Raw genomic sequence first — 12,598 nt, forward strand, 5'->3', positions numbered from 1 at the left:
CCACTGGAGACAACTGGACAGTTGAGTTGTAGAAATCTGGAGGCTTGCCTTACCGAGATTCAAAGATGGATGTCACTTAATTTTTTGCGCCTTAACCCAGAAAAAACTGAAATGTTGATTATTGGTCCAGCTCACTGTCGTGAGTTGTTTTCAAACACTGCCCTGAACCTAGACAAATGTAATATCACCCATAGTGACTTGGTCAAAAATCTAGGTGTCATATTTGATCCTAATCTGTCGTTTCAGTCACACGTGAAAAATATTACGAGAATAGCTTTCAACCACCTCTGTAATATTGAGAAGATTCGTTTGATGCTGTCCCAATCAGATGCAGAGGTTTTAATTCATGCGTTTATTACTTATTGGCTTGATTATTGTAATGTTTTGCTTTCTGGTCTCCTGATGTGTAGCATCAAAAGTTTGCAGCTGGTTCAGAATGTGGCAGCTAGACTTTTGACTAAAACCAAAAAGTTCGAGCATATTACTCCTGTATTGGCCAACTTGCACTGGCTCCCAGTCCACTTAACATGTGACTTTAAGGTTCTCTTAACATACAAATGTTTGCATGGACTTGCACCCTTTTATCTCTCCGATTTGATTTCCCCCTATGTTCCTGCACAGAGTATGCGCTCGGAAAATGCCGGTCTACTTGTGACTCAGAGGGCCAAGTAGTCTGCAGGCTTGAGAGCGTTCTCCATCCGGGCCTCAGTGCTATGGAATGCCCTGCCTCCGGAGATAAGATCTGCAACCTCAATGGAAGTTTTTAAATCAAGGCTTAAGACACACTTCTATTCCAAAGCTTATAATTGATGCCCGACTCATATTCTGTATTGTCCCGTCTTTTACCGACTGCCTGCCTGGTGGTGATACGAAGGAGAAGGAGGATTTGAGATGAGTCAGCGGACCAGCGTTTGACCTGAAGCATGTGAACGCCTGCATGGACCAGCTGGCAGAGATGGGAAGCTGAGTCGTGGCCTTCATAGACTTTCTGGACTAGTTTACAGGCTGGGGGCGTCGCTGCTGTCATGCACTTTCCGGACAAGTTTTCAACATGTTACCTAGTGTTTACTATGTTTGTGTACTGTAATGCTAAATGTAATTCACCCTGTTTATCCTGAAAGGGGGATTAACACTTGTGAGGTCCCTTCTCAAGGTTTCTCTTTTTCCTCATGCTGAGGTTTTGAGTTGTTCCTTGCCCGCATGTTGGTTTAAGATCAGGTAATTGTGTCATTGTATCCTGAGCAGTCCTTTGAGACATTTTTGTGATTAAGGGCTATATAAATAAATGTGACTTGACTTGACACGTGATTTGAGTGATTGACAAAAATTACATGAACTATCGTACCAATGATAACTTAAAAATATTCATAGGTCGAGAAGTTTTTATTTCTTTTTCATAGCGGAGTCAACACTAGTATTCACCACCATGTTTGCTTATTTGGCACTGGTTCTTAGTTGTATTAGACAATACAGTGCCCTCTACTTGTCAAATATTACGCAATGTGCCTGACACTCGAAGGGTCCCTGGTTTGAGACAGGGTGGAAACATTTGTTGGCCTGCAAAGGCATGGGCGCTACCAGGCTGTACATGGCCAAGACACACCACAGGAAATCGTGCCCCTACGAACCTAGTGGTTAGGGAGGACGGACACACACACCCTTAACTATCTATTGTTACATAATATTAACAATTTGGGGATTTATTTAGTTTGTTGCATGATCGTGAGCAGTATTTAATCACACTTTTTAGAGGGAGTACAGTGTTGGCAAAATAATTACCTGATGTATTTGCCAATTATTTGAATGTAACAAGATTTTCAGCAACCTACAACCCAAGAAAAAGATCATTTTTTTATGTTGAGTCGCACATGTTAACGGTCATACTTTCTCCATTGGTCCCTGCCACCGTCCAAGTCCCCCACAACTTCAGGTCGCCACCACTTAAGGTCGCCACCACAGCTCTTCTCGCTCGTAAGGACCAGCTCTAATGCGCGTTTACTTTCCTTTACTCAATCTGGTGCTGACAGTGATTTCAAGATACGTGTTAAATACCCTGCAGAAGGGAACCTGCCTTGTTTTTATCCACATGCACGGTGATTGAAGCCAAATTTGCAAGTGAATAAATTTAAAATTTTGAAACCAAGATTTTTATGCACCGGATAGATTTTCTTGTGAGCCAAGTAGGTCTGGGCAGTGTGCAATTGCGCACATGCACAGCTAAGCGGGAACATTGCCCCTGCCCCCACTTGCTTAAACATGATCAGCTGAGCATGGCAGTTTTTTTTAGATACATTTAGAACTGCAAGTAATTGTGTAACAGAACACTGCTCATTTTTGTTGCACTGCTCTCAGGGTCTGTTTGTGTCCAATGCCTATTGTAGAACAGGTGGATAAACATTTTTTTTATTTGACGGATTAAACCTGTTGGCGGGCCGTACAGTTGCAATTATGTCTCAACAACAGAACTTTTGTTCGTGATGCAATTGTTATGTATGTCATTGATGACTGACCCTTCCAACTTCCTAAAGCAAAAGTACTCTTCCTTTCTAGGTACCCCGTCATAGGCGTTTTCTTGATTTAGAAAACGCAAGGCAGCTCCTTCTGACCTTACCTTTACTTCTCAATTACAAGTTTCAAAACAGATGTTGCATCTGTGGAACCCTCTCCTGGCTTGAAGCAATGCTTCACAAATGCATTTGTCTATCCTTAGTCTGTACTCATCCAGTATTTCCCTTAACTTCATTGACTGTTTCACCATCAGTCCTTCTAAGTTTCATCCAAAATACAGACCTTCCGATCACTTCTTAGCCCAACTCTAAGGATTGGGTGGGGGGGGGGGGGGGGGGGGAAGAAGAGACAAACATACCCTGCTAATTTCATGGCCATCGCACGCATCTTTGCACACCACCTCCATTAGCGCTGTGCCATAACTCTCAATAATAGTGAGATTTTCCCGCTGTAGTTTGGAAAAGCCATCTTCGGGTGCTGTAATACGCTCCCACATTGCTTTCCCAGCTAGAAGCACAAGAAAAATATAAGTAGGGACACGAAATTGATGTCACAGCACAGTACCATAAATACCTGGAAAAGGTAAAACACATAACAAGATAGCTGAATTAAGATTATAATTGGTTTACCAGTCTGCAAAGTATCAGGTTCCTCTGGTTTCTGGGCAATTTGAAGGTAGTACAGTAAAGCGCCATATAGGTGTGCACGTTGGCGTTGATAGCCTCCTCCTTAATATGTGGAAGACAATGTTAAAATATTTCGAGTAAAATTTAGGGTTGGAGGTTTATATGTACCAGCACTCAGGATAAAGTCCAGCAGCTTGCGAAGAATAAGATGGAGCGCAGAGTTCGCTAGAGAGGTAAAACCTGATGAAGATTCTTTTCCAGCCCCTCTCTGTTGTCCAGACGACACTGATTGGCTGAGGTGTGAAGTGAGAGTGAAGACAGCTCCAGCAACAATAGGCATCAATTCACTCGCTGCGTCCTCTGATAAAACCTAAGTTGTACATCGCTAAAAATTAGATAAAAATGATTCGGATTAACAGTATTATTTACAGGACTGCTTAGCAACCTTGTCATGTAGATCTAAAAGCAGGTCTCTGATGATCAGTTGTCTATCTTCAACTGTTATGAGGTCAGCAGGGCAGGCAGTCAGCAAAGTTTCCACCAGACTCCTCCAGGACTGCAGCGCATGTCTTTTCGCAGTGAGACTGCGTCGGACACGATTTCGTTCTACCACATGTTGCAGGATTGTGTTTACCTCCTAGAAAAACAAAGAACTAAAACTGAAGAGTATTGACACAGGCTTTTGAGCAATGTGCCTTGCAATCCATCCACATGTATAGTTAATTGATAAATCCTAAAATTGCTCATTTTTAGGTTACGTACCTCTAATAACAGAGGTCTCTGCCCAATTGCTGCCATCCCTTGCAGAGCATTCACCTCAGCAACCAACACTCTATGAAGCAACTGCAACAGACGATTTAAATATGATTCATCAGTCATGCATAGTTGTTAAGACACCATCAATGAAACAAAAAAACTCACTTTCACGTTACACACAGTATGGCCCTGCTCATTGATGTGTTCACAGTTGGAGATGACTTGTTCAATCTGAGTGTGATCAAAAAAGTCCAGCTGCAGCAGCTCGGGGATGTTTTGGCTGAAGTCGATAGAGTCTAACACACTCAGTAATTTCCTGCGTACTGGTGGCATAAAAGAAAACTACAGGTTGATAAAAAATACACTGGACCACCCATTTCTATCATAACTCATAGCTGAGGTGTCCTTGAGTAAGACAGACTGGCCGGGGACTTAAAAAAAGATCCTCTGCAGTAGTGTCTTATTAAAGGTATGGACTCACTGTGTCCAATAATATGATGGATAAAGTTTTCGTTTATGTGACTACAGGACAACCAACAAAATTCTTCATTGAAATCTTCAACTTGAAAATATACTTGTTTCAGTGCAAAATTTTTAATTGTGAATACAGACTAAATTAAACATACCTTTGGAAACGGAGTCAAAATGTAAAAGAACACTGACGGATCTATTTTCTTCCTCCATGCCAGCTTCTCCTTCAGCTAATAAGATAAAATAAATAAAACCACATATATAAACTTAAAGGAAGACTACATTTACTATCATACAAATATTGAGCACTATTCAGTCAACAGGGACATCTAATGAGTATTTTAATCAAATTCCTTCTCAATTCTGATCTTGAAGGGTGACTTTCAAAAGCATGTTAAACATGTGAGGGCCGTTTATTGTGCATAATTCATTTAAAAATATATATATATTTAATATCTATGGCTACGAGTGGAATATTTCGGTTTGTTGTCCCCTTAAATCATAAGATGAGCAATACTAATTTGTATTCTAGTTTATGAAATATTATATAATCAATGGTTTTCCATGAACTAAGACAATAAAGTTGGACCACATTACCCTGATTTTAGATAACCTGCATTGGCTCCCTGTTAGCTTAATATGTGATTTTAAGGTTCTGTTGGTAGTATACAAAAATCATGCAAGGACTTGCTCCCTCATATCGCTCTGAAAATGCTGGTCTACTAGTGATCCCAAGAGCCAAGAAGAGATCCGCAGGTTCGAGAGCGTTGTCCATTTGGGCTTCGGTGCTGCGGAATGCTCTTTCCCCGAGATTTGATCTGCAACTTTAGTGGAAATGTTTAAATCTAAGCTTAAGACACACTTATATTCTATAGCATATGAACAACCTATATTTTATGTTTACAATATAAGGGGATGGTGTTTTCATAGTCTGTAGTTTGCAATAGTCTTTGATCTGTGCAGCTCTTTAGGACTCTTTGTGATTAAGGGATATACAAATAAACATTACTTGACTTAAGAAAAATCTTAAGAGACCATTATTCTCTAACTATGTTTTTCATATGTGTCTTCGTTTTATTTTATGAAAGAGCTGCAATAAATAAAATTTGCTGAAATCCTAAACATTAAAGTAAATATAAGTTCTGGGTGATTTTTATTTTATGAAACAGCTAAATCGAATAAAAACTGGCATATTTAATCAAGTGTTCAAATCCAAAAGTAAGTGTTGTTTGATTACAACCAAGTATTTATTCATAAACAGCCATTTAGCACCTGCATGCTGCGAGTGTGGCTGGTCAGCAAGCAGCAGATTGACCAGGCGTTGTGTATGTGACCGCTGGCGGTTCAGTGATGTCACCCTCAACTCGATTGCAGCAGTCTTCATGAGCCAGGACATCTGTGACAGGGCAGCTATATGATCTGCTAAACATAGCAAAGAACCAATCATACGCTTAGATCACGTTGAATAAATAATCCATTGCTTCTCATTTGAACACAGAGTGCTGTTTCAAAGTGACAATTCCATTTGCAATGTTTATCATTACACATCCTACAAAAAAACTCACACACATACTCACCAGGCAGTATAAAAGGTAGGTGTTGCAGGTGTGAGAACAAAAAGTCCTGGCCTGTCCTCAAATAACGCATTGTTGGTCCAGATGTCTCAGGACAGGCGCACAGTTGATAGATAACCTGCGAATGCATGATACGAACATATATTAAATTCTCATATTAAGCTTGAAAGCCACTTGTGAAGATTCAAAAGTTATGAGGAACAAGCAAAGCTTACCTGGTAGCAGAGCTCGGCCAGGTGTGGAGCCTGGTGAGTAAGGGCAGGCCCTGATCTTTGCTCAGTGCCTCTCCGCAGAAGACTAAGAATGGCATGCAGGCAGCTACGTGGGCATCCTAACACACCTGTAAATTAGAAAAATTTCAAGCAACACTATATTTACCTGTCCTTCATTCAATTGGTTGTTGGGTGCTACGAAATGAGGTATTATCATCTTGTTCACATGCTCACCTGGATCTTGCAAGTTGGTGGCAGACACATGCTTCTTGACCTCAAAGCCCAGGAGATAGAACGCTAGGTTTGGCGATTTTAGCTCCAAGGAGGTGATGAGAAGGTTGAGGATATGAACCTGAGTTTCATGTCGAATCTGTGACACTTTCTTTTGGGATTCAGAATCTGGAAGAGTCAAGATTCTGGTCAAAGAAAATCATCACCACATTTTTAAAGGGACAAAATAAGAAGCAGGTAATTTACCAGTTTGGGTTTCTGTTCCTTCTTCTGCCTCATCATTATCCAGACAGTCCACAAATCCTGCCATTAACTTGTCACTCACAATCTAAAAAAACAAAACAAAAAAACAGTTAAACTTTATTAAACTAAAACAGTTAATCCCACACAGTTTGCAAAAAGACTCCAAGGTAGATGGATAGATGGATGGATGAATGTGTTAACTCATTTATTTTAACAGTTGCGTGAATGCAGTTTTACACCTGAACTAATTTACCAGGCGATATAAATTTAACACTGCCCTATTGCGGCCGTAGAAAGCATTTGGTTTGAGATCATTTAGAAAAAGTCTAGACTTTTGATAGCTCTAACCTTGCGACTCGCTTCTTTATTTGACATACTCAGAAATTGGCTGGCGGGTCGGATTATATCATCCAAAGAGCCGAATCTAGCCCACGGGCCGCATGTTTGACATCTCTAGTTTAAAATGTCCATCCTGTTCGGTTTAGTTTCTGGGAGTCATTAATATATTTATTCAATTATTACATTTTGGAGATTTTAAGGGGCTTTTCAGACTACTGACATTTAGAATCGACTATAGCCGTCTATGTCTATAGCTATAGGTCATCTAAAGAGCAACTTAATCAAGCTCAAAAAAAAAAAAAAAAAAACATTATTAAGCCCATTAAATTAATGACTGTGATTAATCACAAATCTTAGGTGTCAGTGTTAAAGAACACCGTATAAAGTTAATGATTTTTACAATTTTCTTTGTGCTGCGTTATTTTTAAGTTATGAAGAGACAAAATGTACCTGGTCATGTGTGAAATCTCCAACAAGTCTATCTTGAATGTTTGGGTATTTTGCAAGGCGACGTAATATTTTTGCACTCTGGAAAGCAGCCTCTGGGTTGGAGTCATTGTGGTAGAGATACCTACAGTCAAAGACAATAGAATTTGTAGTTTGCACAGAATGGTCCCAATCTTGATCGCGAATGGTGGTTTTGTTGTCACCTGGCCACGTTCACAATATGATCAGCTCTGCGGGTTTGAGAACTGACCCCTTGCAGAAGCTGCTCCAATGGAGAAACCAAAAGAGAAGACTGGCTTTCCCTAAGAAGATCCATGAACACCAACTCTTTCTGTAGGGTCAAGTCTAGCAGGCTGAGACAGTGCAGTACTGACATCTCCAGATGCTTCTTGCCTGGAAGACAGATTTTATGAATAGCTAAACCTACAGCAACAAGCATTCTCAGACAGTGACAACAGCTTCTTGTCACCTTACCTGGAAAAGGGGCATATGTGTCCAACTGGCGTACCCCTTCCTCCAGTATGCTAAGGCAGAGCGCCAACATTGGCGAGTCGTTGAGCAGGTGGAACATGATGCTGTGGCCTGGTGGCTTGTGAGCTGGGACTTGCTCGCCCTGCAGTTCGACCACCTCTTGTACAAAGTCTGACGGCTGAGGCTCGTATTCCCGCAGTAGCTTGTGGAACACTTCAAGCACATTGTCTGCTACTTCCCACTAGCAGAAAGTAAAACAATGAATATGTGTAGGAACAGTGAATACAAAAAGTACACAGCACCGCAGTACTGCAATACCTTCTCAGCTGGATGTCGATACGCTCTTGTAGGAAAAGCCAGGAAAACAGTGTCGCGCAAAAAATTCAAATATGGTTGGAAGCCTGGTACACGTAGCCCTGCACCCAAATTAAGGGGAAGGCTGCTCTCCACCAGTGTACTTATCAGATGACAAAAGGCTCGTGTCAGAGGGTATTCCTCACAGCTCGACTCAATCTCATTAAGTTCCACCTGAGAGGGCAGGAGAAGGAAGAAAATAACCCATCGCACTTAAGAAGTTATTCTAAAAAATTCTACAAAGCCTTATTTGAAGGGACATTGGACCCTAAACCATAAACTATATATAAAAATAATAACTGTCTGAAATAACGTCTGCCCGGACACCCGGGGCGTGCATCTTTTACGTCGGGCGTAGAACTTACACAACATCTCTGCCCGGGTGGCCGACAACTTTTTCAAAAAAAAAAAAAAAAAAATCTTCCGTTTTTATTTTTTTTCAAATCAAACGTTTGCTTTATTCCGATTTCAAAATCTTCGTTTGGTTTGGAAATTTCAGAATTTCGGTTTGTTTGGCAATTTGCATACCCTGCAGCCAATGAGAGGCATGCATCTAATAGCCCCGTGCTTCCGGACTTTCCCGAGCCCTATAAGGTCGTGCATCTGCATATTATTTTCCAAAGTAGAAAAAAATTGAGAAGTGGTTTTAGGAATTAAACCAAAACCTCGGCCCCAGAAAAAATATTCGAAAGAAGCTAACAAAATTGATGGCGCTACAAAACGTAAACGTACATTGAAAGCATCGTGGAAAGAGGAGTTCACGTTGCTTGTAGCAGATGGCGCGACGCAAACATTGCATGAATGAAGATGAGTATATACAGGTACATACTGATGGCAGATGGAAAACAGCGATGTCATATACATGCAATGAATGTTAAGTAGATTTATACTAAACTTAATTTTAAAGTGTTTTTCTGTTATATATTCTGATTATCAATCCATAATACTTTGCAAAAATTGTTTTTTTTACGACTAGTCGTCTTATTGTGTTTCAAGTCTTGAAAAGTGGGGCAGGCAACTTAATGGCTGGGCAGGAAATTTTTTAAAGTTGTGTGCCCTGGTGTCCGGTAACTTTTTGTCATGAGTTACAGACACTTATAATAATATTAAAAGAAAAAGCATTGAGATACTTTCAATCATGTATCAAATGTACATTAAGTGAAGTTTTTCATATTTTAAAACATTAAAAGAAGTCTAAGTGAAGGAAAGTTAAAGTGTATTGTGTAGGACTGTAACTAACGATTATTTTAATAATAAATTGATCGATTATTTTTTTGATTAATCGATGAATCGGATTTTTCAAAAAGTATTTTTAATTTCCTCCTGTATTCATAAATTGAAGTCTTGGATGAATTGAAAAAAGAATGCACAAAACAACTGAATATTTTATACCATAAAACAATCTCAAATTCACACGTTTGTTTAATAACTTTACAATTAATAAAAAATACATACAAATGTATGCTGTACACTTGCAATTGTGCACGATACTTTTATCAAAATGGTCTTGGGGCGCCATTTGCTGAACCAAAGTGGTACTACAACCCCATCATACGTCAAAGGCGCCGCCGCGAGCGGCAGCCTCTCCAACAGCTCCGTGTTATTTCACTCTTTTTGTGATTTATTGTTTGCTTCTATCTACGGTGTTTTCCGTCCCATTTGACAACTACACTTTGGATTACTTTCTATCCTATGGTTATGGGTTTTAACGCACAAAAATGCGTTTATTCGAGGAATCAAGTCCTTGCCCTGAAGAATTCTCATGCTGGCGTGATTCCCCATTTACCGGACAAGGTGAGGGGGTCCTATAGTGGCTGCAGAGCCGAAGCTATGGTGAAGGCTAAGCGGCTAACGGCGATGTAAGACTTCTGTACCGTCCGAAATCATGGGAAATGTGAACTCTCTACCAATAAGAGCGACGAACTGGCTGTGCTGGTGAAAAAAATCAAAAGCGTACAGGGAGTGGAGTTTGCTGTGATTTACAAAAACGTGGCTCACGTCTAGCATCCCGGACGCTAACATGGAGCTACCCGCCGTTAGGGCAGACACAGACAAAAAAAGCCTGCGGGAAGCGGAGACGAGGCGGACTCGCTATCTATGTTAACACGAGGTGGTGTAAACCTGGGCATGTAAACACAAAGATTTCCATCTGCTGCAGGGACGTCGAACTTTTGGTCTAGCGTGTGATGTCATCAACTCCGCTGTTGCTAAACTACAAACACAGCACACCTAGGCCATCCTGTTAATCTCTAGGGACTTCAATCATGTGACTCTGGATACAACACAGACCTTCTTTCTTTATTATTTTATTTTTCAACACAAGGAAGTGTGAATTTACCTACGGGGATGAATAAAGTATCTATCCATCTATCTATCACTTCACAACTAAATGTAATGGATTCATTAACTCATGGATTCATTAACTCATGGACTCGTTTGCATTGATTTAACTTGTATAGGGGGCCCATAAGTCGCGCGACACAACAAAACTATTTTAACGATTTGTTGTTGCAGCCCAAGAGATTCTGACTGGAACTTAAAGCAAAAATATTTCAAACTTTTTCATAATCAAAACATGACACATGAACATGAATAAGGGATCCACAACTACTGGAGTATGATTCACTAACCTCAATTCCTGCAACTTGTCTTTGTCCAGGAGCGCGTACCGTCTGAAGAATCTAAGGGAGAAAAATGTAAACATCAGGTAACTAAACAGAAGTTTTAGAAGTCGAACATTGAAAATATTTAATTCGGTTAAGAATCTCTTACAGTGAAGAGTTTGGTTGTTCTTGTGTGTGCGTTTTTTTTTAATCAAAACTTAACATTGGCTAGCAACATTGTAGGACTTTTTTTTTTATTATTCTCCAACAAGAACAACAATGCTCCACCTTTAATTTAGGGGCCTCAATGGCAAAATGTATGGGTACATGTGAATCAGGAATCACGTAAATCAATCCCCTTTACATTATCACATTTCATTTATGTTCTGGAATAAACTGAATGTACTAAACGGTAATTTTCGGACAAATTTTTTCTGTGCAAATGTGTAGAATAAAAAGCCAACCTGTGTATACTCTAGTGACTGCCACAGCGAAGCAGCAATTTCTGGTGATTTGCCGAAGGCCGCCAGGCATCGGAGAAGCTCAGCTTTCAGCACAGGTGGAACACTGCACTGAAGCAACCCCAGCATCACCACTACTGGTGTCCACTGGGGGTGCTCACACAATGCCAAACGAGCATTTTCACTCTAGAAAAAAAACAAAAGCATACAGTTTTACATATGATTTGGAGAACAAATAACACCAAAAATAATTGAAAAAGGGAAATCCTCACAAACTTACTCTTGTAATAATTGTAGTGAGTAACTGCAAAAATGAGGTAAGTCCTTCCAGTTCACGTTGAGTGATTCCCCGTAAAGGTGGGTGACGATAATGAACTGCATCAAGGTTTGGTAGGTCTCGTCTTAAATTTTCATGATAGAGCATAAGGGAGTGGAAAAAATGCTCCCATGATACTGGACAGCCTGCTACTCCTTGCATGTTATCACCTAGATTAAAAGAAATAAGAGTATTTGATGTGCAATGATATGTGACAATATCTGAATAATAAAAGAATCGGCATGGCATAACGAAGTTTCTTACCATGTGACACTCCATTAGTCTTAAGCAAGCTGAAGCAGTAGTGAGCACAATGTGGGCCATTGGCAAGACCTTTCAGCATCCGGAGATAGGAGATATAGAGGGTAGAGGGCAAGAGGTCTCCCATTTGACGCACAAACTTGGAAAGAACCACCTGCAAAAATAAGCAAGAAATGTAAAAGACAACTTGATGAAAATAGAAAACTTGTGTGAAAACAAATATATTATAAACTTTGGTTTTTCTGCGATTTTGATAGACCAAAATATAATATTACTTGTCTAAGTGGAGGCCTTTGCATTGCTAATCCCAGGTAGGACGCTTGCATTGAGTTGTGGTGAAGGGGTTCTGTGGGACACCAAAACTCCAGACTCAACTCCATTCCAAATGGATCCATACTGTAGAAATCACCTATCTGAAAACAATAAGGAGGGAGAAAAAAAATAAAAAATAAAAAAATAAAAATCAACCACACAGATTTATGTTATGCTTCTATAGTTCTGATTACTTGTGAAAAACTTTATAACACATTAAAAAAGTATGATTTCTGAATCTTAACAAAATCCACTGCGATTTCAGAAAACATTCGATGTTTTAACGTTATAGCAAGGACTTGTGAGAACAAATGTTAGGTTAAAGGGACAGTCTGTCATATGTAGTGCCTCATAATGGTACAAAAAATACTTCATGAGAAAAAAAATGAAAAGAATGATTTGAATACTAGGCA

General features: G+C 39.9%; 1 protein-coding gene across 2 annotated transcripts in view; it reads right to left on the reverse strand.

Moving 5' to 3' along the window:
• Window positions 1-12,598, reverse strand: part of nup205 (nucleoporin 205) — a 46,634-nt gene that overhangs the window by 23,774 nt on the left and 10,262 nt on the right. The window contains exons 10-30 of one of the 2 annotated variants that reach the window (XM_088341059.1): window positions 12,149-12,286; window positions 11,877-12,027; window positions 11,577-11,782; window positions 11,300-11,482; window positions 10,863-10,913; window positions 8,197-8,406; window positions 7,882-8,119; window positions 7,611-7,800; window positions 7,411-7,531; window positions 6,625-6,706; window positions 6,382-6,546; window positions 6,151-6,275; window positions 5,939-6,053; window positions 5,634-5,780; window positions 4,517-4,591; window positions 4,056-4,213; window positions 3,897-3,977; window positions 3,580-3,771; window positions 3,303-3,504; window positions 3,138-3,236; window positions 2,867-3,015 (exon numbers count right to left, since the gene is read on the reverse strand). In XM_088341059.1, coding sequence (XP_088197185.1) covers window positions 2,867-3,015; window positions 3,138-3,236; window positions 3,303-3,504; window positions 3,580-3,771; window positions 3,897-3,977; window positions 4,056-4,213; window positions 4,517-4,591; window positions 5,634-5,780; window positions 5,939-6,053; window positions 6,151-6,275; window positions 6,382-6,546; window positions 6,625-6,706; window positions 7,411-7,531; window positions 7,611-7,800; window positions 7,882-8,119; window positions 8,197-8,406; window positions 10,863-10,913; window positions 11,300-11,482; window positions 11,577-11,782; window positions 11,877-12,027; window positions 12,149-12,286 — 3,078 coding nt within the window. Of the gene's footprint in view, window positions 1-2,866; window positions 3,016-3,137; window positions 3,237-3,302; window positions 3,505-3,579; window positions 3,772-3,896; window positions 3,978-4,055; window positions 4,214-4,516; window positions 4,592-5,633; window positions 5,784-5,938; window positions 6,054-6,150; window positions 6,276-6,381; window positions 6,547-6,624; window positions 6,707-7,410; window positions 7,532-7,610; window positions 7,801-7,881; window positions 8,120-8,196; window positions 8,407-10,862; window positions 10,914-11,299; window positions 11,483-11,576; window positions 11,783-11,876; window positions 12,028-12,148; window positions 12,287-12,598 lie in introns of both variants that reach the window. The other variant, XM_088341058.1, reaches the window with a different exon arrangement.

Source organism: Urocampus carinirostris, chromosome 7 (assembly GCF_059441175.1).
Source record: "Urocampus carinirostris isolate Australia breed hairy pipefish chromosome 7, RoL_Ucar_1.0, whole genome shotgun sequence".
Lineage (NCBI taxonomy): Eukaryota > Metazoa > Chordata > Actinopteri > Syngnathiformes > Syngnathidae > Urocampus > Urocampus carinirostris.